The following is a 26588-nucleotide window of genomic DNA, read 5'->3' on the forward strand; positions in this document are numbered from 1 at the left end:
CCCCAAATGGCATACACAGACACTAATCTTCCACAACCCATTTCAAGGCCACGAACATCCCTCTCACCCAGGACTGATAAAAGCATTAAAGTGTTAGGAAACACATTTGAAAACTTTGGGCTCTGTTCCTTCCTATCTTTCTATCTTCGTCTGAGGACTGCTCACACAGCATTTGGCATCCTATTATCCATTCCTCTCCACAATTTCCCATATATACCCTTTTTGAGAAAACTAACTACTGACTTGAAACAAGTGGCAAACCTTTATACCATTCTCCAGAAGCCTTTATACTTCCCTCTACCAATAAAATCTATTCCTTCTTCTTTCCCCTTCCATCTTTACAAATATAACTACTGTATTTCATGTAATAATATTAGCTCACAACACTTCCAGGTTTGATTTGTCTAGCAAGTATACCAAATTCCTCATAAACACTGAGCCATGGTCTTAAATTCAAGCCCATACTGCAAGCTTTTCCCAGATAATGCCCAGGAATGTTTATTCACATTTTCTGGGAATATTCTCAATCTGTGACCAGCCATTTTTATATTTTTACCAGCTACGTTCTGTGTAAGGTTCCTTTTTTCCTTCAAATGTACCTTTACCTGGATGTTTCTAATTTATTCTTAGCATGTTTTGTCTTTAGAGATACTGTGTGATATGTTTTATTATGGAATATTGAAAGTCTTTTATATGGTATTACAAAAAAAATAACCTTTATCAACAATACAACTGCAGAGCTACAATTACCTTACCACCTTTTTGCAATTTGATGGTTCTGTGCTTTCTGAATTAATATACTGTTAGTAACGTATATATGACTTTATTTTAATGTTCTTTATTATGTTTTTTTCCTTTATGATATAAAGAAAATTGTCATTGCAAAACAAAATAAAGGAATGGGTATGTTTTTTTGAGCACAAAAGAAAAGAAACTGTTGTCTACTTATCATATGAAAAGCTTAAACATCTGAAAAGTAGCAATTTATAATTCCAGTTTATTATTATTGTTATTCTCTAAATGAACATCACAAATTACTTTCCTTTCATTGTAGACAAGCTTAATCTAATTCTGGTCTAGCAATTTCCAGCTTTCATTTAGCATTAAAAAGCTGTACAGATTTTGCTAGACCCACTCTATTGTTGCTCCTGTCGAAGATGCTGTAGTATTCCTTTAGGAAGACTTCTCCCAGCGTCCACAGCGAGTCACTCTCCAGGGCACTCATGCACATTTCCCCATTGATCTGCCAAGCAAAATAAAAGTTTCAGCTCCCATTTGTTTTATTTCTCTATTTCGTCTTTTTTTTTTTTTTTTACTTTTTGATCTGTAACAAGAGTAGAGAGCAGGTTGAGGAGACCCTGGAGAGGTGGAGATATGCTCTAGAGAGGAAAAGAATGAAGGTTGGTAGCAGAATACACACAGAATACCTGTGTGTGAATGAGAGGGAGGTCAGTGGAATGGTGAGGATGCAGGGAGTAGAGTTGGCAAAGGTGGATGAGTTTAAATACTTGGGATCAACAGTACAGAGTAACAGGGGTTGTGGAAGAGGAAAAAAGAGTGCAGGAAGGGTGGAATGGGTAGAGAAGAGTGTCAGGATAAATTTGAGAAAGACGGTTATTAGCAAGAGTGAAAGGGAAGAAATACAGGACGGTAGTGAGACCAGCTATGTCATATGGGTTGGAGACGGTGAAACTGACCAAAAAACAGGAGACAGAGCTGAAGGTGGCAGAGTTAAAGATGCTAAGATTTGCAATGGGTGTGATGAGGATGAACAGAATTAAGAATAAGTACATTAGAGGGTCAAGTTAGGTTGGATAGTTTGGAGACAAAATCAGAGAGGCAAGATTGCATTGGTTTGGACATATGCAGAGGAGAGATGGTATATTGGGAAAATGATGCTAAGGATAGAGCTGCCAGACCAGAGGGAAAGAGGAAGGTCTAAGAGGAGTATTATGGATGTGGTGAGAGAGGACATGCAGGTGATGGACAGAAGAGGACAGAAAGATATGGAAAAAGATGATCTGCTTTGGCGACCCCTAACAGGAGCAGACGAAAACAGAAGAAGTAAATCAACATGCTTATAACCATAATTGTCCCATCCATCCATTATCCAACCCGCCATATCCTAACAACAGGGTCACGGGGGACCATAATTGCATCACTGCAAAGTTATTACAGTTTTTTTTTTTTCTTTGTTATTTGTCTGAAACGTTTGAAAGAATTTGTGTATTTTAACTCACCGGCTGGGTATAGGCATATGGAGCTAAGATGAAATCCACTCCACTGATTGTGATCACCAAATCAGGCATCTTGAAAAGGTCACCACAATTCACTACATACTATAAAAACATAAGAACAAAGAAAGATTGCAGGATTAGAAAGGTTGACATCTTGAGCACAACCTCTTCTTGTGACTACCAAAAGTCACCATCTAGCTTTCCCTTTTTTAACCTGTTTTGCTAATTGCAACACCTTGTAGTGTTTATTCCGGTAACAACAGATTTATACATTTATAAGGTCAGAATACAGTGAAATATTCATGTTGTATGTGCTAATCAACATACAACATGTTGCCAATCCTGGGCTCCAAGATTAGTGAATATACCTACTTACCTTATCTTTAAGGGCAGCAGTAGCTCAGTCGGTAGAGCGGGTTGTCCAGCAATCGGAGGGTCGCAGGTTTGATCCTGGCTCCCGGCATAAGAATGCAGCTGTTGTGTCCTTGGGCAAGACACTTAACCTACCTTGCCTGCTGGTGGTGGTCGGAAGGATTGGTGGCGCCAGTGTTCGGCAGCCTCACTTCTGTCAGTGTGCCCCAGGGCAGCTGTGGCTACATAGTAGCTTATCACCAACGTGTGAATGGGTGAATGACTGTTGTGTTGTAAAGCGCCTAGGGGGGTTCTTGAACTCTAGTTAGGCGCTATATCAAATACAGGCCATTTAGCATTTTTTGAAACTTCTGGCATCCTTACCTGAAAAATCTCAGAACACATGTATCTTAACTTGGCAGCAACAATTTTTATACTAAATGTGGTAATTCATTCTATTATATGTATATGCAGCTAGCGACTTACAGTTCACATACAATTTTGCAAAATTAACGCTTAAATTGTTTCAGTGCAGATTGTGAATGACAAAACTCACTAAAAAAGTGAAGGTTTTAAACTTTTTGTGGAAGAAAGCAATTAATTTCTCCAAAATCTCATGTACACTTCTGTGTTTATCTGTTTTTTTTCCACAGTTGTCTAAGACAAGTAATCATTTGCATACATGTAAAATCAATTCTGCTTCTGCCTCTCATTCATATCACTGCAGAGGTGCAGTACATTTTTTTTTTAAATGTGACATGCTCAATACTTTCCAAACAAAGGCACACCAAAATGCACCAATGTCCACTTTGCTGTGTTTTCTCCACAGGACAACTCATTGTATGGAAGGTTGCAATCCTTCTTTGCTTTTGCTTGATTTCTGCAGATAACGGCTATTACGCTACTTGCACTGAGGAGCTTTGAGTATCTGTGTTTGATGCATCTTCTGGATTGTGATCGCCGAGACTATTACCATAAGTGGCAAAGTGAGCATTGTGTTACTAGTACAAACACAACACATATCTCACAGCTACAAAAATTTCTACAGCCAGAGAGGAAATGAGGCCAGCTATTTTTTTTTCACTAGTGACCTTTATTTAAACAATGAATGACACATGCTGAATTAAAGAATGAAAACACTTCCAGACAGGAAATAGTCACCTTTCTTCTTTTGTCAATGGTTTGGATTTTGAAGGAAGCGAAATGTCATTTGTTTTGCCAATTTTTGTGAAAGAGAAAAAACAGATTCACTGCAAATTCAATTTTACATGAATCAGCTCACCAATTGCTGAATTCAGACAATTAACTTAACACGGAGACTGGCGATCTTTGGGATGTGAGCGTGCAGTATAGCAGGTCCGTGACTCCAAACAAAAGGCCAGTTTTAATAAATAATCCACTGACCATGTCAGTCTCTGTGGGCATGCTTGCATAGCCGTAGGAAGATGAGGTAATTGGGGAGAGATGCACCTGCATGAGAAGGTGCGATTGTTCTCAATTGCTTCATTGGCTTTCTGCGGTGCATGATTGAGACACTGTGCCCACAGAGCCATATAAGTACGGGCCGGCACAAAAGATCAGGAGAAAAAGAACAAGCAAGATAAGAGAGCAGATGTTAGAGGAAGTCGAAGGAGGCAGGAGGCACAGAGAGCGGGAGGGAGCGAGCGAGCGAGAGAGAGCAGGCTCATTGGTAAATGCAGGCAGCTGGGAGTAGAGACATAGAAGGAATGCTTGGCCAACATTTTGTGGGGTCAGTTGGAAGTGGCCACTCCAGCTGAGCGGTTCTGAGGAGCTGGAGTGACCAGGAGTAAGGCATAAGGCCGAGAAGGCAGCGGGAGTCGAGGTGGCTTGGGATGGAAAGCCCTAGTGTGAGTGCCCTGGTTGCTGGGGACTCAAGTCTCAGTCTGGCGAGTGAGTTGTATGTAACCAGAGGACAGAACGCTACCTGACCAGAAGGAAACTCAGCTGCACCTTCAGATACGGCAACTCCCCTGTTGCAAGGTCCGTATGGGAAAAGCAGGGGAGCTGCCAGTTGCGAGGAGAAAGCAATGGGTTTTTAAAAAAGGGACTGCTTCCAACCTATTGATTTTAACCTCGTTTTAATGGGAATATTTATTGGTTTTTTAACCTCCACCCATTTCAGATTTTTATGGATTATTTATTTATTAACTTTGAAGCACTGCACTTTGGACACTTTTTGGTTTTGATTTATTTTTTAATAAAAGTACTGAATACTTTTTATACCATCCCCTTGCTCAGGGTGATTTGTCCTCATTGCACAGCTCATCCAGTTACATTACAGAAGGTGTTGGGTTGAAGAGCTCCTAAAACAAGAAGAGGGACCATGAAGCAGGACCAGCACCATTAAAGAGCGGAAAATCTGCATGGGCCTATAAACCTCACAGACACATTGACTGGTCTGGGATTTGAACCCAAGTCTCTGCAGTGATAAAGAAGGTGCATTATTTACTGCACAACACAGCCAATAGTTTTGCAATACTATATTTTATTTGCAAACTGACAGACTTCTTTTTTTATAAATTGTTATATTAACCTGAGCCATTGCTTATATAGTGCCCATAGTTTTGAAAAGCAAGTGTTCATAAGGAACCCAAAAGTAGCAATATGTTTGCAATATGTTACATTTTATAATAAGCAGCTCCATAACATATTTGGTTTCTTATTTTGTAAGTATAAAGTAATGTAACTTTTAAAATTAACATTCCCTAGCACTGTCTGAAACACACTTTTTCATATGTGATATACAGAGGAGAGATTGTTTGCTGCCTTCAAAACTGTCACCCTAATATTTACCCCTAGAGATAACCTTATCAGCATCTGTGTCAGTTCTGCTCACTTAAAGTCAGAATTAATTTTTCTTGTTTCGTTCTTATTTTGCAAAAATATTAAGTAAAGAGGTTTATTCAGGTGTCTGAGAGCTCCTGAACTCAATTTTCTTCATCCTTTCCCGACTCAAATCAAGTGGATAACATAGAGTAAGTCTCAATGCCTCTGTCAGGTCCTGACATAACATGTCTGGGGAGGTTTCAAACTTATTGTCAGCTAACATTCAACTATTTACAGTATCTGATCTAAATCAGGGTTGTGGGCAGACAAATACCTGTTCTAGTAACATGGGGTCAAGGAAGGAATCATCCCTGAGCAGGGAACCAGCTCAACACAGGTACAAAATGAACAGTAAAACACTGGGTCAATACTGAGTTACCTGTCAGGCTAATGTACAGTACATGGCCTTTGCAATGTGGGAGAAAAATGGAGTTTCCAGAGAAAACCCTCACAGAGAGTCTGCTAATGACTTTTATTTAATACAGTAGATAGATAGATAGATAGATAGATAGATAGATAGATAGATAGATAGATAGATAGATAGATAGATAGATAGATAGTGTGGCGAGTGGCTGGGAGCGGTACCCAGCTGGGATACCTGGAAGGACTGGGAGAGGGACTACGTCTCCTCCAGACCATGAGAAGGCAACCGCCCTGGTTGGTATGGGGGCCACGGGAACGGAGCATGGAAGCTCAATCCTATAGGGGCCCATGGTCACCGGCAGGGGGCACCTGAATGCTTGAGAAGCCCTAGACGTCAGCACTTCTACCACACCAGGAGGTGCTGGCAAAAGGATTTGGGTGCTCGTGCACACCAGGAAGTGTGGCTGGAAGCTCATCAGGAAGCACCTGGAGCATTTGTTGGACTTAAAAGTTGCTGCCTCCCTCCATTCAGTAGCTAGAGTCGGGCGGAAAAGGACAAAGCCTGGAGGAGAGGAGTGGAGGTGGTAAAGACAGGACATTGGAGAGGCCTGGACTAAGGGTGCTTGGTGCAGGGGCACTGGGTTGTGTGTGGTGTTGTAAATACTGTAAATATGAATAAACGTGCGCTTGAACCATCGGTGTCTGCCTGTCTGTGTCAAGGCTGGTTCCCACGATAGATAGATAGATAGATAGATAATACTTTACATATAGCATTTAAAATTGTTATAGGGTAAATTTATGAATAGATTTACATAACAGCTCCAGTGAGGTGCACATGTTACATCTTAAAAATATAAATTCATTAGTTGCATTAATTGCAATGCTCATGAACTAAACACTCTGACTATAAATTAAGCAGATGAGATGTTACCAGGCCAGAATTCTCCAGGGAAAATCCTGAAAGCCTCTGAATGTTTGAAATTGCATCTTCTGGGGCAGTTACTGCATACGTTCCAGTGTCAATGATGGCCTGACAGCCATCCCTACATGCAACCACTTCCCCATTGATTTTCACACTGTGAGAAACAGACAAAATTAACAAACCATGAGAGCAAGAAAAACATATATATATATATATTTGCGGCAAACAGTGACCCATGATGTCTCCGAAATCTTATGTGTCAGAGCAAAGATCACCATAAGGTTACAAGAGAAGACCTGCCTGTCTAGCTGGATTTGCCAGTAGGTTTCACTTGTTACAGGTGTCCAGTGGATGGGCCCCTGGAAGCGAGTTGTATCAATTCCTCCAAAAGTGAGTACAGCTGGTGGGCCAGCAAATGGAAATCTATGAAAAAAAGAACATTTATATGCTACATTTTCTAAGCACTGTTAGTTGAATTTGAAAATAATACTTGAGTGCCTGGAGCGACTAAATATTTAGCAAATGTATGTAAATGTTCACTGTACTCTGTACACATAACAGTAACTAAATAACCCTATAGAACTAACATGAAAGTACTAGAAGCATCCACAAGCCAAGTTACAATTCATAATTAATGATGTTTTTGTTGACTAATGCATAATGATTTAATGTTCTGCAAGGCAGAAACATCAGATCATAGTGTTATTTTCATTAAAAATGTTACATTCTTATATTCTTTAATTAAATCGTTAAAATGTTATCTTCTAATGTTACATACTGTATGTGTAATGAAGAAACCACAAGGGTATTGCACACTGAAATACTGAAAGTTATTGTGCATTCAAAGCATTCTGCAAGTAATGTCTATTTAAACCTTGCTGCTTTTCCATTGAGCCACAAACCACTTTTACGACTTTTGAAAGACTCAGTGATACACAGTGTACACAGTACACAATTTAACATAAAGAACTTTTCATATTTAGATTTGGTGTTTGTCAAGAATGTCTATTAATACTTTCAGAAATCAATACTGAACTATTATAGAATATTGATATATTATACTCCAGTGCCCATTCTATTTTCTAAACCTGCTTAATAAAAATGTAAGGTCAAAAGTTACCAGAGTTTTCCCCAGCAGTACTGACAACAAGGCAGGAAAGAACCCTGGACAGGACGTTAGTCTACCATTGGGTGCAGTCACCCTCACAGCATTACAACATATAGCCAGCAGTTGATCTAACCTGCCAATGTTTGTAGATGTGCATGGAAAAGGAGAAAATATACACAGACAGGAAGAGAATAGTCCAACAGAAAACAAACTAAAAACAGGCCAGAGTTCAAATCCAGTCTATAGAATGCCAAAGTAGCTAGTAAAAGCCAGATAGGAAGGGCCCAATGCTTCTGATTTTATATGTTACCTCAAAAGTATATACACACTTAAAAATAAAAGTTGAGAAAGTGGTTCTTTAGTGTGATACCATAGGGGAACTATTTTTGGTTTTCAAATTAACCCTCCAGATAAACAAATAAACCCTAGAAAGTTCCTAAAAGAACCTTTATTTATTTAGATCCATAACAGATTCCATAAATAACCATGAATAGATAATACGTTTTATGAAACATCAATGGGTTCATCACTTAAAAGGTCTCTTGCTGTATAGAATAACACAGGCTGTTGTATCCTGCCAGGTAGCCAACTATACATTAAAGGTTTCTTTGTTGTCCACCTATACAGACTCATCTCACTGCCTATTTCAGGTGCCAATAGCCTTTCTCATAATACATTAGTTCTTTGTCCAGCAGAGGAGCTACAAGGAGTCACACAACCCACTAGAGTGCCATTTTAGAACCATTATTTTTAAGAGTGTGCATAAAGAGGACCATGGTAAGAAAGAGATGTTAACAAAAAGAGGCTGAAAGCGAAGAGGACTCCTCCAAGTCAACAGAAGCCAAAGAGGTAAATTTCTAATGATTTCCATGTTTCAGGAAATATGATTAATATGTTATGACCTGCTTAAATAAAAAGAGAAGATGTCCTGAGGCACAAGATGTCTATTGCACATGTTATCAAACACTGGTGTGGATCCAGAAGAAGAAATCGAAGGATATGCAAGCCCCAAGATGCCATCAAATGGAGAGTAGTAATAAGCAAATCCAGGTTCTGACGTACTCAGTCCAAACTCTTGCTCAGTCACAACAATGTCTGACACCTGCAAGCAGAAGATGTTGGTGTTATTGTAGAAATCAGTAAGGTGTTTTCAAAAGCACTAGGCTAAAATAATCAGGTAGTGATTTTTATTCTGGCCTAACTGTTATGAAGTTAGGATGCTGGATTTCTGAGACATCATATGACAAGCCAACCTATCATTTAGAGATATCTTGATGATGATTTAAACAGATACCATTGAATGGAGCACTGGATAACTCAGCTGCTGGTGCCCAAAACTGTTTTTGTCTCCCTTGTCCTTACAATTTGCAATGGTCAGCCAGCATAGGCCACTCCACTATCCAGACCGGTTTGCCCCAACATGAATTCTTATAATATATATTTTATACTAGCTGTCCCCCGCAGTTCCACCCACGTAGTAGTAAAATATTACATCCCCTCGGCCTGCAGCCTCTCTCTTGGATTTGCGCAAATAAATCGGTACCACACGCAAACTATGAAACTTAGAGCAATGAGAGAAGTCGCAAAATCAACCGGAATGTTCAAGCAAATTATAGAAAAAAACTTGATCTACATCCGTTAAGTAGTTCTCTCGTGAAAAGTGGACAGACATACAGACAGACAGGCAGACGATGGATTTTATATATATATATATATACTAGCTGTACCCCACGGCTCCACCAACATAGTACTGAAGCAGAACAAACTTTAAAAATCAATAAACAAACAGGTATAGCTAGCTAAGCAGAGGTAAGGTATGCTCCAAAATGTGGCCAGAGGTAGACCGATTCGAACAGAGGCTGGTGCATGAGTGAGGAGGCACCCACCCAGCTCCCCACTAAAGATGTTACGCTTCCACCTCCCCTCGGCCCGCAGCCTCTGACTCTGATTAGCGTGAATAAATCACTCCTGCTAGAGAACTATGATACTTTGCGCGATGACAGAAATTGCAAAATCAACCAGAATGTTCACGCAAATTATAGAAAAAAACCTGATCTAATTTCGTTAAGTAGTTCTCTCGTTCACTTGCTAAGCAGAGGCAAGGTATTCTCCTAGGCTGGCACATGAATGAGGAGGGCCCCGCCCGGCTCCCCACTCCTGATGTTACGCATCCCCCTCCCCTCGGCCCGCAGCTTCTGACTCTGATTAGCGTGAATAAATCACTCCTGCTAGAGAACTAGGATACTTAGCACAATGGCAGAAGTCGCAAAATCAACCAGAATGTTCAAGCAAATCATATAAAAAAAACAATCTAAATCCATTAAGTAGTTCTCTTGTGAAAAGCGGACAGACAGACAGATGTTGGATTTTATATATATAGAGAAATGTAACACATATAGACATATTTAATGTTTATGTTTGCATCATAAATATTAACTAAGTAAAAATTACTATTTAGCACCGTATATTAAAGTAAGAGTTTTAGTGCACAGCAATGTACTATGCTTTTAATTGCTTGACTGCTGCAGATCCAGATGCTAGACTTGTTGAATACAAGACTTCTAATGGTGAATTTGATGGTTTCACATCTGCTTTACATTCTGAATGTGCATAGACCACAGAATCAGGGGGAGACAGAGCTACATTTAGCCTAGTATTAGAGATAAGTCAGCGATTTAATCAAAACTAAATTTGTTTTGCTTCATTAAAAGAATTGGGGAACTATACCCCATCTCACGACCAGTGAAAATTGTGCTATTGATCCAGGAAGAATGATAATCTGGATATATAAACCCCTGTCTCTTCCCCCATCTTAATGTCATTTCCAATCTAGTGACACAGCAGATAGTTTAAGTAGGAAGATCACAGCTTCAGCATCTCTTTCTCAGCCACTTAGTATAACAATTCCATTGTCTCACCACACTTTTGTTTAAGAAATCATCTTTTCATTTCAGCGTGGGTTGTATTCAGCTATGCTGCATTTCCAAAAGATGCACTTTTATTTTCATCAGGACCCTTTTCTGTGAAATTTACTGGTCCAAAAGGGGTGAATGATGTGGCCAAACCCTTAAGGAGCAATGTCCCTATCTTTATACTCCCCAAAAATCTAGATAAATGGAAAAAAAAAATTACTGAGCCTTGTGATTATGAAATTGCATGCCAAATTTTAGCATTGAAATAGTTTTGCTCATCTCTACATATTATAATTGATGACTTTACAGTTGTACATAACCTACAGAGCAAGTTTCGAGCAAAGACAATAACAATGAGTGTATGCTGGCTAAGCATGCAAAAAGGAAAGCCATTGCATTGTCTATATGTGATAGTAAATCTGAAATGAACTAATTACATTACATTTTTATCAAGGAAAATTCTTGTATTTAAAAAAAAACAAAGCTATTGTCCAACTGAAATTGTTATTAAGTTCACAATACCGATCAAGACTCATATGCCTTTTGTGGTATTTTGAACACACCATAAGAAAAATACAGAGGAAATGAAGAAAACAAAAGCTACATTGTAATGAAACAAAAATGAAGCAAGACATTTTTCTAACAGTGCATGTCAAGTTCCTCTTGTTCAGAAAACAGTAGAAGGAGAATACTAAGGCTATGAGTGAATAAAAAGTTTTACTGTTTGTTGTTGTTAGACATTCAAATCCATTGTGTGCTGAAGCAGTTGTAATTTTACATCCTGATGATAATGCAGATTTGTGACATGTAGCAATTTATTATCAAATGTGAGTGAATTACCTTTAAATCATCATTATATCACCCCCAATTATCTCCATCCCTCATCCTGGGAACCCCATTGCTGGTCCATGCATATATCTGTTATAGCTTTGCAATTACATGCATCAGCCTTGATAAAGTTTTACTTTACATGTACTGTAATATTTTGATGGCTAAATATGAAGCTTTCAATTTACCAACTGTGTTATTTTAGTTCCATTGTTAGCTGCATGTAGTGGTAGGCTCAGTGTATTTTTACATATTTTATCAATATGTGTTTTAGTTTTATATTTTTGTCCTTTTGTTGGACTTAACATTATATTCAGCACTGTGTGTTTTTGTATGTGTTAGCCTGTGCACTTATGACTGCCAACTTAGGAATTATTGATATTTGTCAGCAGCAGAATGAACCTGCAGTGTTGAAGTGTGTAGAATGAGCTTCTCTTTTGTGCTTTTTCTCTTGCATGTGCACTTTCAGGTATATCTGTTGCAAATCAAAACATAAGGTAGACCTTATCTGTACTGTTCTCATGCATTGGCCCACCATGTGAAAACCCAATGCCTTTGTTACATTTCTTCTGGCTCAAAACTACAAATAGATGGACATTTTAACCCCAAAAACGTGTACTTGGTCTTGTTTGGGAAACACATAAAAAAATGGAGGAGAGGATGGTAAAGTGACGAGCTGGTTAATGTTTGTAAAAGAAAGCTTCATAGATCTGCAAGTTGTTCCTAGTTGGGTGCCATCTATATAGGGTTTACAGATTCTAGTAATGCTCATGTGGATTATCCTTGGTTACACCTGCTTCCTTCCCCATCCTGCAAATATGCCTGTTAGCATACCATATATACTCGGGTCTTGAAACCTGAAAAATCAATCATAAAATCAGATCCCGATTTATACACCTTTTCAAAAATGCAACACTTAATTTTACATTTTTACATCTTCTTGCCTCCTCCAATCTCGCATCATTTTCTCAGACACATCGGATTTTGTTGCAGTTACGAATTTCCTTCGCCAATTCAACAACATCTAATTTAAAACTAGCTTCATATTTTCTTCTGATCAAATGCTTCATCTTAGATAAGGGATGCTCTTATGATAAAGGTGTATGACGGTGTGAGATACAAAAAACACAAAACAGTGCAAACGTTGCTTTGGAATAGTTTGGGTATTACCGTATGGTCATGTAGGCACAATAGAAAGAGAGAGGTTAGGAGCACACGCTAATATAGAGCATTGCCGCACAAACATAGAAAATCAAGGCAGTGTGCTCCCTGGTTACTCTCTCAGGCGGGAATTAGCATATCATAATCTCTTGGACCAATATAATGAGTTTTACATATTTGATTTATATAACTGACATTATAAAATACCAGAAATTATACAGTAAAATCAAGTCCTGACTTATCCATGGGAGAAATTATCTGCGAGTATACAGGTATACGATTATTGGAAAAACTAAGCTGGCAAGGTATGAGTAAGGATTCCATGTGATGGCATCATGCCCAATCCAATTGGTTTTTGTTTTGAATCCGTTGTTGTTGAGATGGAATGTGCATTCCTAAAAGGTAAAGTGAGTAAATAATAAGAAGGGTCTTACATGTGAGTGTATAAAATGCATGGGATTTGCCCAGATGGAGAGAGACTTATAGAAAGCAAGCAGAATAAACAAGCAGAAAAGGCCTGAAGACTATAGCCCTGCAACATGTCAAATTCCAATCGACCATCAGATACGGTTTCTTTTCTTCACTCCATTGTATGTATTCCAGTTCACACTATGGACACTTTTTCATTTTTTTAGACATACAGTATTTTACATTTGTAACCACTGTCTCCTTTGACAGAAAAATTAGCTAAATTGATGATCTGTTTGTAGAATTCAGAATTAAGAAATATTTACATCTGAGAAATACAATGACGATGACTCTTCTACAAGCAAGCCTCTTTTGCTCTAGGTTTCTTCTCTTGCACCACAAATGGGGTTCACTCAGATGAGTCACTTCTTTTTCCTATAATACAGCCAAATAATCTTGAATGAATTTAAGTCTAACTTTAAATTATATGAAAAACACATTTGTCTTGCAATATCTTCAATCTTTTTCTTGTTGCTCTTCTTTCAGGTGATTCCATTAGGAGTTGCCACAGCAGATCATCTTCTTCCATATCTTTCTGTCCTCTGCATCTTGTTCTGTTACACCCATCACCTTCATGTATTCTCTCACCACATCCATAAACCTTCTCTTAGGCCTTCCTCTTCTCTTCTTGCCTGGCAGCTCTATCCTCAACATCCTTTTCCCAATATACCCAGCATCTCTCCTCTGCACATGTCCATACCAATGCAATCTTGCCTCTCTGACTTTGTCTCCCAACCGTCCAACCAGAGCTGACCCTTTAATGTACTAATTGCTAATCCTGTCCATCCTCATCACACACAGTGCAAATCTTAGCATTTTTAACTCTGCCACCTCCAGCTCTGCCTCCTGCTTTCTGGTCAGTGCCATCAGTACATAGCTGGTCTCACTACCATCCTGTAGACCTTCCCTTTCACTCTTGCTGATACCCGTCTGTCACAAATTACACCCAGCACTCTTCTATGACTACTCCATCGTTCCTGAACTCTATTTTTCACCTCTCTTCCACAATCCCTGTTACTCTGTACTGTTGATCCCAAGTATTTTAACTCATGCATCTTTGCCAACTCTACTCCCTGCATCCTCACCATTCCACTGACCTCCCTCTCATTTACACACATGTATTCTGTCTTGTTCCTACTGACCTTCATTCCTCTCCTCTCTAGAGCATATCTCCACCTCTCCAAGGTCTCCTCAACCTGCTCCCTACTATCGCTACAGATCATAATGTCATCAGCAATCATCATAGTCCACTGGGACTCCTGTCTAATGTAGTCTTTCAACCTGTCCATCAACACTGCAAATAAGAAAGTCTTGCAATATTATCAATATTTCTACTATATTTGTACTGTGAGCCATATCTCACCTACGTAGGTTTGTCACATTTCAACTGAAAGGAAATTCATTCAATGAACTGCAATTTGTGTTAAATAAAAGAGTAATACTTGCCCTTAATGTATCATAAGCCAGAAATCCATCCATGGAGCCAGATTCATAATTAAGAGAGAATTTTGTGCCCAGGTTATGGAAAGTAGATGATTTGTTGGGATTGAAGGTTTGATGGTTTTCTAAGAAAAAGAAACAGTTAACAGTAACAGTGAGTAATGAGAGCTTCATGAATATTCAAACAGTTTTACATTTGCTGTATCTTACTCAACCTTGCAGTCTTAACTAAACTGAACTGAAGCCATCATCGTATTATTTATTTAATCATTTATTTATTTTAAATATTTGGTATTAAATGATTAAAAACTGGAATGAATGAATTCTTGATAGGTTAGTCAATTCTTTCAGTTTTGTAAACAGCTGTATTTATGGCAGTTAATCTGTTGTGCTAGGATTAGGGAAACCAGCAGCCGCTGGTTGAGTTCCCAACACCAGCCACTCCACAACCTTTAGCCAGTGACTCAACCTAAAACATAAATTATGAACAATTGTAAATGATCCTAAACTTGTCATCCAAGTGTCCTGATCTTTAGAAAATATGTTCACCAAATAATTTCACTGGCATCAGTGAAGTTTTGCTTCCTGAAAACTTTTGCTTACTATGGTTTACAACTTCAAACTGAGTTGAAATGCAGTCAGTATTGGCTGTATAGTGTAGATATTTGCAGAAATTTGAAATTAAAATTATATTGAGTTTAGCATTTTTTAATTGTTTAATGATGCTGACACATTGCATTAGTTCAGTTGAGCTAAAAATGTTTTGCTGTTGATTTTTTTGCTATACTCACCATCTGATGCTTCTCACTTCAATGTCCAACAATAGTCAAGTAGGAAGTAATAATAATAATGATAATACATTTCATTTATTGATAGGTGTCTTTCTAAACACTCAAGGACACCGAACAATAGATAAAACACACATTATCAATAAAAATAAAATACAAAAATTAAAATCAGACCGAGCAATTGTAATCAAAGAGAAAAGCAGTCTTAAACAAATGAGTTTTAAATTTAGATTTGAAAGTTCAGATGGTAGTGAGTTCCAGAGTTGGGGAGCAGAGCAACTGAATGCTCTGCTCCTCATGGTGGTTAGATGGACGAAGGGGACAGTCAAGTGGACAGAAGAAGAAGATCTAAGGGTGCGGGAGGGAATGGCAATGGAGGAGGTCAGACAGATATGGAGAGGCAAGGCTGTGAATAACCTTAAAAGTTGACAGAAGAATTTAACTTAACAGGAAGCCAGTGAAGCTGCTGCAAGACAGGAGTGTTATGGTGAATAGAGGGGGTTCTAGTAATGAAGCTGAATTCTGGACCAGTTGAAGGTTATAAAGAGATTTCCGAGAAAGCCCAAAGAAAAGGGAATTACAATAATCCAGACAAGAAGTGACAAGGCTGTGAACAAGAATAGCAGTGGTGTGGGGAATGAGGGAGGGGCGAATACGATTAATGTTACACAGGTGGAAATATGCAGACCAGCAGATGTTATTGATGTGAGACTGAAAACATAAAGTCCTGTCAAGGATGAAACCCAGACTCTTAACCTGTGGGGAAGGGGAGACAGAGGAATTATCAATAACAAATGAAAAATGATCAGTTTTGAAAATTGTTGATTTTGTAGCAATAAAGAGAACCTCAGTTTTGTCATTTAATTCAAGAAAATTTGAAGAAAACCAGGATTTGATTTCTGCTATGCAATCAGTAAGGGAGGAGGGTGGAAAGGAAAAAGTAGGATTGCTAGTGAGATAGAGCTGGGTGTCATCAGCATAACAGTGGAAGCTAATGTGCAGCCTGAGAGGTAGGATCTGAACCAATCTAGTGAAATGTGGGTAATGCCAATTGAAGATAATCTATTGAGAAGAGTAGTATGACAAATAGTGTCAAAGGCTGCACTCAGATCAAGGAGGATGAGAATAGTAATTAAACCAGAATCTGCTGCCATAAGGAGGTTGTTAGTAATTTTGATAAGTGTCGTTTCTGTACTATGGAGGGTGCGAAGTAATGCATTCCACTTACACTGATACTGATTTTCCATCGATTACAAATACACCAAGATTAGCAGGGAGGAGGTCCAAGTGTGAATACAGAAAATAAATCTTTAGCGACATATTACACTTCATACTTTCGTATGGTTGAAGCATGCTGGACGAGCCGGAGGTAGTTTGGTGCTCTGTAGTTGGCAAGACAATTCTCAAAAAAATCCTCGAATGCCTTCCTAGTGATATCTTCCTGCTTTAATATCAGTGTTTAATCTGCTTGTCATTGATTATGCGTCTGTTTTGTGCACCAACCAATATGCCTTCCTTAATCTTGACATCAGCTATCTGTGGAAACGTCTGTCTCAATTATCAAAATTCTTCATCTTCATTCTTCAATCCCTTTCATACAATTTTTCATCGTTCCAAGTTTTATATAAAGAAGAGGCAAAAATATGGGTCAACAAGTTATTTATGTACCTTTTCTGCTCTGGAACAAAATGCTTACAGAGTGACCAGTTCTCTTTAATGGAACAACAGCACTTGGTATATCGAAGCTGCATTCCTAGTAACAGTGCCACTACTATCAGATCACCGCAGATGTTCCAGTTGTAGTTTTTGTACAGTATATGTATACTTAGTGTACAATAGGAAAATGTAAAGGTGATTTTTGTGATCGGCATGCCGAAATGCACCCAAATGTGTTCAGGAAGCAAAATCTTCATTATGCATTTTAAGTAATATTAATAATAATAATAATAATAATAGTACACCAATTTGCTCTAAATTCTTTAAGTTCTAGTTCACTTATGACAAAACAATGGGGTCATGGGATTTAAACTTTCCCTTGGAAGAGGTGGGCACAACACAGGGCCCTGCCCCCTGGATGAGGGCTCAGTATATGAAGAGTCATGGCATACTCATAGACGCACCCAAATTTAGAGTTGCTGGCCACCTAATTTGCTTGAATTTTATATGCAGATGCAAAATTGATGCAAGAGATGGCCCTCAATATAAACATTTTTAACACAGTCATGTGGGACTGTGAGGTACAAGGACTAAACACTACACCACCAGGTTACTCTGACTGCTAAATTGTAATCAATTAAACTGTGAAGCACAAAATCTACAACTTTTGAAAATAATTCAGAAACTGAGATGCTCTTACTGCAAGCCAAGCTGTGGCAATTAACTGAAGGCAACCAAAAATCTGATGAACCAGTGTCAAAGAGAACTCTGAAGGTCTGGGGTGGGGTACCAATGGAGATATTTCCATAGTAGATGGCCTTCAAAAGATAAAGAAAGTCAAGAAATGAGTTTATGTGAAAAGTAGAAAAGAGCAAGTGGTTAGTCCTTGCATTGTGGCCACTCTGGGCGGTCCCAAGCTTCAAGTGACCATAAACTGGAATAAATAAGTTTAGAAAATTAGTTAGTAGATGCACACCAAAAGCTGTGTTTATGATGATTGACTGTTAACATTTAGTATGTTTTTATAACTGTATGTTGTGTAGCAGTTCTTCTTACATATATTAGCAAATTAAAGCTAATTAAAACATAACTCAGTCAAAGGATAATGTAATATTATTTGACTTACCTGCATGTGAAGTAGAAGAATAGATTTAACCAGTTCCTCCTGCTGTGTGCTTCTACCTGCCCATCCATGCATAACTTGATTAATACCTTTCTTTTTGCATCTCTCTGTGGCTTCTTCCTTTATCTGCTTGTTTTGGTGTTTCTTCTAGTATTGTAGTCAATTTCTTGTGAAATTTTCTAGTTGTTCTAGTTTATGCTCTATCAAGGTGCAAGCTTTATAATTGGGCCAATTTACAGAATTACTTTAACTCAAGAATAACCTTGGTATGCACCTGAAGAGCAACAGCTTAACCTTGTGATGCCTAGAAGCTGTTCATACTTTTTTTTAAGACTTAAGACTTTGTGCTTACTTTTATGAATATATTAAAAATAATTAGTATACAGTATATTAATATTATTACTTGGTGCAAGTCTTCATTTATTGTGGAATGATGCTACAGTTTTCCCTTTTTTGATTTTAACCAACTTTCAAAGATAACTCTCTCAAAGAGGATGGATCTATCAGCTTCAAACAAATAATTTATTGGAATCTGGTTGAGAAAATTAAAATCATACAGATTATTGAAAGTTTTCATGATGCAGGAGTGTAGCCATACTCCTGATTGAGGTGGGCTCTTTTTTCAAAAAACTGGACTTCTTAATTAGTTTACCATTTTGTTCATTTTTAATATATGTTTTATTATTCCCTGGATCTGTGAAAAGGTTAAAAATAAAGAGATGCAAAACAGATCCATTCAAACATTGACATTTATTATCAGTGCATAGCTTTATCTCCCATTGAAATTCTTTAAACAGGATGAAATTGGGTTCATTTCAAAGCAAAAGGCAGCTAATTATTTTGTTTATACCTGAACTGCTTAAAAAATAAATCTTTTCAAATAACTGTCAAACAGAACACAGTATTGTATTTGATAATGCTAAATTCTAATACTATTTGTTATTATGAAGTATTACATCAGCTTGTTATTCAGTTTTAATAGTGTACTTTTAATTTGACTTTGCAGGTTTTATTTAAAATTTACCTTATTTTTAAATACTCTTTATATTTTATAGAGAGGGACGTTTTTCGATGGCACATTTCAACAAAGCTTATTATTTATTTCAAAAGGTCTCTCTTAATGTCATCTTATCAATCAATCAAACGTTTATATACATTGTTGCAGTTTTTTAAAATTGAATTATTCATTTATACATATATCATTGCCGTTTATCATGTAATTATTTATTTCATAATTACCTTTTTATTTGTTTAATTTTGGTACAAATAGTATTGTGCAGCATTTTGGCTCAGTGGTAGAGCTGCAGTCTTGCAGTAAGGAGACCCGGGTTTGCTTCCTGGGTCTTCTCTGTGTCGAGTTTGCATGTTCTCTCTGTGTCTGCGCGGGTGTGCTCCGGTTTCCTCCCACAGTTCAAAGACATGCAGGTTAGGTGCATTAGCAATCCTATAAATTGTCTCTAGTGTGTGCTTGGTGTGTTTGTGTGTGCCCTACAGTGGGCTGGCTCCCTGCCCAGGATTTGTCCCTGCCTTACGCCATGTGTTGGCTGGGATTGGCTCCAGCAGGCCCCCATGACCCTGTTTTAGTATATAGCGGGTTGGAAAATGGCTGACTGAATGGCAAATAGCATTCAATTCACTTCTATCAATCATGATTATCAGCCTGATTTAGTACACCTGACTCTAATATTCCAATGTTCTTTCTGAATTGCAAGGGACACATAACCATATTTCATCAGCTCACAGAGTCATAATAGGAGCAAGCTGATATTAACCACCAAAATGTTATCAGACGTTAAATAATGGTGTCCTCGACTCTTTGCAACCCATGGAGCTGGCTAATTAGATGACGGTAATAATGTATTGTAGGGCACGTAGTCAAGATGAAAGTTGTATTATTGATTTTTTTGGAATAGCTGTCCTGCATTCTAATCAGTTCTATTTATATTGCTCCTTTCTCCCTAATCTGAAAAACTACCAGTTTCTCCGAAACTACTGTCATGAGTAAAAAAGCTGATTTACAGCGGCTACTCAGGTTTTTGACATGTATATGTATAGCTTGTATGTTTTAATGAAAGAGAAGTGGTATTTTATGAAAACTATTCGCGTATTATGTTTTATTTTTTGGACCACTAGCATTATAGGGTACCCCCAGGCTACATCCCTGTGATGGCTATTGTAATATAAATATATATCTTTTTACCCTATACAAACCTATTCATCCATCAGTCAACACAGTTGTTTAGTCCAGTTTCAATACATAATTATCTATCTATCTATCTATCTATCTATCTATCTATCTATCTATCTATCTATCTATCTATCTATCTATCTATCTATCTGTCTGTCTGTCTGTCTGTCTGTCTGTCTGTCTATCTATCTATATTTCTTTCTTTCTTTCTTTCTTGAAACTAACCCTACCCAGATAGCATTCAGTGCAAGGCAAGTCCCATGCACTAATACTTTGGAATGAAAACCAAAGGTCTTATTCGCATTTGCTCGCCAAGACCTATTTTGAGGTCACTAATTACCCTAATGTATTTTGCATCAGGCCCCCCTCCAGGGGATCATTTAGATGGGCTAAGCATTCCCAGATAGTATGTCTAGCCAAACTCAGGCTGTCAGCTTAGCCGGCAAGTGCATTGAGGTGACGAGGTAATCACCTTAGTTGGCACTTTGGTAAGGGTGGCTGTCATGTAACTTTTTTTTTCTTTACATTACAATATAATAACCCAAAAATATCCAACTGCAGGGCCACAGAGCATACATCATCACAGTTCTTCAACGCAATTTCTTGGCAGAAGTCAAGTGTGAATCTTAAGAGTGACATACACATCAAGACCCTTATATCTTTAAAAATTGTGATAAATATTTTCATTTACAAGGTTCAAATTTAGTATAATGCAGTTTGCAATTCTCTACCACGGAGTGAGCATCCAGGAATCAAATGGCTGCATGTGCTGATCCAAACCACATGTTAGTACAATGCAGTGGCATTCCTGTTTCTAATTTTTGGAATTATATGCAGGTGTACATATTTGGGAGGAATTGGGGAATCTGGGTTATGGCTGGCAGAATGAATTTAAATAAATCCGTACAAACTGCTTTGTATTCTCTATTTCACTGAAGTCTATAAGACTACATTCAGTCTGCCGTGTCTCAGTTTTGTCTTTTTTTTTTCTTTTGCTTGTTTGTTTAACGGTTCAAATTAATTTTGCAAGTGACTCAGAAACTGTGTGCTGATATCTATCCTAAATCTTTAAAACTCAAAATCAGACAGATGCAAACTGATAAACCAACATGAATATCAGCTATAAGATGACTTCAATTTTCTTAGTGCAATCATCACTGCCAAATATGTCTGTAGAACATACATGTGAGAAATAACAATTTGGGGGGCTTGAAATTGCAGATAAAATGTAAAAAATGGGCTGTATTGGCTATTTTTTTTTCTTAATTTCACATTTCCCTAAAAAGATCAAATATTTGTGAAAGAAATGTTTACAATGAATAGCACGTAAATCAGTGTCTGCTATTAGTAGCTCTGTATTTAAACCACCAGAACACCAAGTAGTTTACATTGATGGTGACAGCATATTGTAATACAGGAATACAGGATGAAAATCTGTATATCCACAGAAAAGTTCAGGCAGATGTTGGGAGAACATGCTAATCCTGCTTAGGGAGTGCTCGAAAAAGGAATCAAAAGCAGGACCCTGGAGCTATTATTATTATTAATAATAATAAACAAACAATTGAACAAAATCAAATTAAAATTAGCATGACTTTGGAATTGCTCTGAGAAAATTCAGAATATGTAAAGATGAATAAGTATACTGTAGTCAAAATTTAAAATGAGAAATAATGTACATGTTTTTAATTGCCCAGCAGGCGGCGCTCTCTGCCTAATATCTGTGAGTCCACTGAAAATGTTGCTTTGTCCTACTTAATGTATATATAAGCACTGTAGCCCTTTATCGCATATTGCCAGGCACAGAGAGAGTTACGATAAAAGAATGTATAATGTATATTTGAGAAAAGTGCAATAATCTTATCACAGAGTTTCACTTTTTGTTTTACTCTTGCATGGATGAACTTTATATCATGCATTTACTGTACGTGCTTGTTTTTTAGCTTGATTTTCTTTTTTCTCCTTACTTCCACTTGCCAACCTGCCTATAGGGCAGAGTTTTAAAGATTGTGTTCAAGGTTAATTTTTCTTCTTTGTGTTCAGCTTCACTTGCTAGTAAGATTCTGACCCTTAATCCTCCTCATGAAGTAGTTTTATTATTAAATGGTTTTGTAGCAATGATTCATATTCAAATGTAATAAAAATAAAAGAATGGAATCACATGTGTTAGTAGACAACATTAAAGATAAGATTTTTAACTGTGCTTTAGAAAGTATTTAAAAATGGAGCACAAATAGGTTTGTGGAGGCTCGATAACTTTTTATACACAGCCGAGTTCAGTTGATTTGATGTAAAAATGGCATCGATTGATGTGTTCTAGTGGTGGAAGGTCTGAGGCAAACTGTTGTTCAGGTTTCTTAAACATAACATTTTTAAAAGTATACCCAAAAGAGTAGCATCCAATGATTAGAAATTGTAAAACATCTATTAATACAAAATAACCAATACTACAATAAAAACCCTATGAAACTGAAATAAGTTCCCCAAGTAGCTAGTAATATTAGTTAACACACAGTAACTTGTTAGTATTAAATAAATAAATAAGAACATGGAAAGGAACTGATTTATTGTATAATGGGAATATGAATGTTACATGATGGGCAAGAAGATCTGGGGCTTGCCACAATTCTTCATGTATATCTGGCACTGAAAGATCAAAGCTGGGCATCAGAAATCAGGGGCTTAAGCCACTGAAGCCCCCCACATCTCAACAGCACTGTCCACTTCTAAACCCTTCCTATGTTTATTTCAGTTATGGCAGTTTCACTTTTCCTAATGTTGGTTCTTTATACTAATAATCTACAGGTGATATTTAATGTTGGTTCTTTATACTAATAATCTACAGGTGATATTGTTCGGTCAATTCAGTCTTGTATGCTTAGATAATTGCTTTCCCCTTCCATTTACTTCCAGAGAAGTGACTCTTTTGAACTCTTTTAATTAACTTTGCTAAGCTCTGTGTATGCTCTGCCCGACATCTGACCCACTTGCATTGGGCATCAGAGCAGCTGTCAGATGAGTAAAAGAGGAAAATATACAATATATACAAGCTGAAGAAACCAGTCTCAAAGTAAAATCGAACCAGTAATCTCATTCCTAGTTGAAGTCGCACAGAACAAGCTCACAAATTCGCAAATGCTTTTCAATGGGAAATTTTGAATTTTTTTAAAACTTCATGTATTTCAGAGATATCTGAACAAAAACTGAATGGTCTTGACAATGAAGAATAAATGTGCCACATTTCATCAAAATTTGTCCACAGGGGAAAAGTTGTTTCATGCAGACAGACAGACAAACAGACGCAGACTTTCGCAATAGGTGCTTCATGCTTTAGATGCAAACATACCTAAGAAACTTTTGAACTTGTTTCTCCTTGTGTTTCTTTCCTTTTTTATTGACAGCAAATAGACTCACACAGTATAAAATCTAGAGATTGCACACATTTTTGCAGCTACATAAAATTTAAATAACAGTAAAGATAGTTTTTGGACGTTGGGCATCCAAAACCACCGTACAAAACAGATAAATTGGAAAAAAAGAAAAAAAAAAGAGGCTTACTTCCATGTAGTTGACAAGAGGCTCATTACTGGCAGATAGTGAGCGACTGTACTTATTAGAGATTTTTTTATGGTTCTCCTTCAGGAAAGTGTTAAGTAAGCCATCTTCAGCAAGGCGCTCCCTGATAGACCTCCCTTTGTGCAGATTAACCCTGAAATCAAAGACACTTGACTAGAGGCACAGTTTATAAGGGACTGGAAATGCCTTATGCACATTTGTATTTCATTAAAACATTAGAACACTCTAGACAAGAACAGGCCATTCAGCCCAACAAAGCTCACGAGTCCTATCCACTTGTTTCTTCCAAAAAAACGTTGAGTCAAGTTTTGAAAGTTCCTAAAGTCTTACTGTCTACCACACTTTTTGGTAGCTTATTCCAAGTGTCTATCATTCTTTTGTAAAGCAAAACTTCCTAATGTTTGTGCGAAATTTACCCTTAAGAAATTTCCATCTGTTTCCCCGTGTTCTTGATAAACTCATTTTACAATAACAGCCTCGATCCACTGTGCTAATTCCCTTCATAATTTTAAAACACTTCAATCATGTCACCTCTTAATCTTCTTTTGTTTAAACTGTAAAGGCTCAGCTGATAAACTCATTTTTAATCTTTCCTCATAATTCAACCCCTGTAGCCCTGGAATCAGCCTAGTCCTCATAATTCAACCCCTTCTCTGGACCTTTCTCTAGCTGCTTTGTATGTCCTTTTCTAGCCTAGAGACCAAAACTGCACACAGTACTCTAGAAGAGGCCTCACCAGTGCATTATGAAGGTTGAGCATAACCTCCTTGGACTTGTACTCCACACATCGTGCTATATATCCTAACATTCTGTTAGCCTTCTTAATGGCTTCTGAACACTGTCGGGAAATCGATAGCTTAGAGTTCATCATGACTCCTAAATCCTTCTCGATTTTCTGACCACCCATTGTGTATTCAAACCTAACATTTTTACTTATGTGCAATACTTTTATATATTTTTGTGTATTTATACATTTCATCTGTCACAAATCTGCCCAATTCTGTATGCTATCCAAGTCCTTCTGCAATGATATAATGAATTCCAAATTATCTGCTAATACACCTATCTTGGTATATCTGCAAACAACCATCTTGTTACTTATATTCCTATCTATATCATTAATATATATTAAAAATAGCAGCAGCCCTAGAACTGACCACTGTGGAAAGCCACTCTTAACACTGGCCAATTCTGATGAGGTCCCTCACATAATCACCCTCGGCTTCCTGTGTCTGAGTGAATTCTGCACCCATCTAAAAACATCACCCTGAACTACAACTTCTTTTAATTTGATGCCCAACCTCTCATGTGGCACCTTATCAAATGCTTTCTGAAAGTCCAGATGAATAATATCATAAGCTCCACTTTGTTTGTATCCTTTTGTTGCCTCCTCATAGAATTCCAGCATGTTAGTAAAACACGACCTCCCTCTTCTGAACCGATGCTGACTGTTCAGAATAACTCCTGTCCTTGCCATGTGTTTCTCAATCTTATCCTTAATAATTACTTCCATTAATTTTCCTGTGATGCATGTTAAGCTTACTGGCCTATAGTTGCTTGGATCTGCCCTGTCACCCTTTTTATATAATGGGATGATATTTGCCATTTTCTAATCCTTTGGAATCTCTCCAGTGTGCTGTGACAAGAAAATGGAATGATGGTTGAAGAATGAATGGAGACAGTGTGTTAACTGGTGACTCTGGATCAGTCCTGTGTGACAAGTGTGAGTGTGTGTGGGTGTGTGTGTGCATGTGTGTGTGTGTGAGTGTGCCTCATTCTGGGTTGGTTACTTACACCTAATGCTGCTGGGCTAACCTACAACACCTTGAGACCCTGAATTTACTCAAGTGGAGACAATAACAGATTAATGAAGACAATGTCCCCAAGTTATTAAGGTTGTACTATGGAAGATTCAATCTTGTTTTACTATATGATCCTAAAGAAGTCATATCACATGCCAGTGGTTCAAATGAAAGATATGCAAGTAAGTTCAGTATACGGAATGGTGCTGTGCAGAATAAAGTTTATTAATGTGCAAAGACATATGTAAATAATCAATTGTAACATGTAATGTAGACAAGCTAAATGCTATTTTGACTGAAACATTCAAGCATTTGACATAAAAGTCTCATATGTCAGTAAATTACGATAGCCTGCAGATGGCGAAGACATTTTTTCCTTATTTATAATTACTTACGTCACAAAGCTGTGGGACAGAGACATGAGAACAGCAAAGATGATCACACGCTTCATCTCGGAAGTGTGGTGTGCACTTTTCATTCCCTTGTATTTTGTTGAGGTATATGTACTATTTACTTATATATATGTTCTGCAAGGCAACTGATTGGAAAAGCAAACATTCTTAAGGAAAAAGTGAAGCTCAGCATTTTTAGCACCTTGCATTATACCTTATGACTGAAGTAAAATGGAGAGAAAGAGAGAGAGAGAGTGCCTGTTCTCTTGATAAGAACACAAAGTATAAAAGATAATTTTTTTGATAGAGCCTTTGGAAGACTTGACAGAGTGGCTAGCACTGCTGTCTCACAGCTGTACTGTCCTCGATCAATCACTTTCTTTGTGATGTTTATATGTTGTCTCTCTTTCTCGGATTTAATTTTGC

The 26588-nt window shown here is 37.6% G+C and overlaps 1 protein-coding gene across 1 annotated transcript; it reads right to left on the reverse strand.

Moving 5' to 3' along the window:
• Positions 1-1093: 1093 nt before the first annotated feature.
• Positions 1094-26221, reverse strand: LOC120526653 (chymosin-like). The gene is made up of 9 exons (XM_039749808.1): positions 26166-26221; positions 23951-24101; positions 17782-17899; positions 14644-14762; positions 8731-8930; positions 7021-7143; positions 6730-6874; positions 2241-2339; positions 1094-1243 (listed from the first exon to the last, which is right to left on the reverse strand). Exons 1-9 carry the CDS (start codon positions 26219-26221, stop codon positions 1094-1096), a joined length of 1161 nt encoding a protein of 386 aa, XP_039605742.1.
• Between the last annotated feature and the right edge of the window lie 367 nt (positions 26222-26588).

The sequence above is a fragment of the Polypterus senegalus genome, chromosome 3 (assembly GCF_016835505.1).
Source record: "Polypterus senegalus isolate Bchr_013 chromosome 3, ASM1683550v1, whole genome shotgun sequence".
NCBI classification, from domain to species: Eukaryota; Metazoa; Chordata; class Cladistia; order Polypteriformes; family Polypteridae; genus Polypterus; species Polypterus senegalus.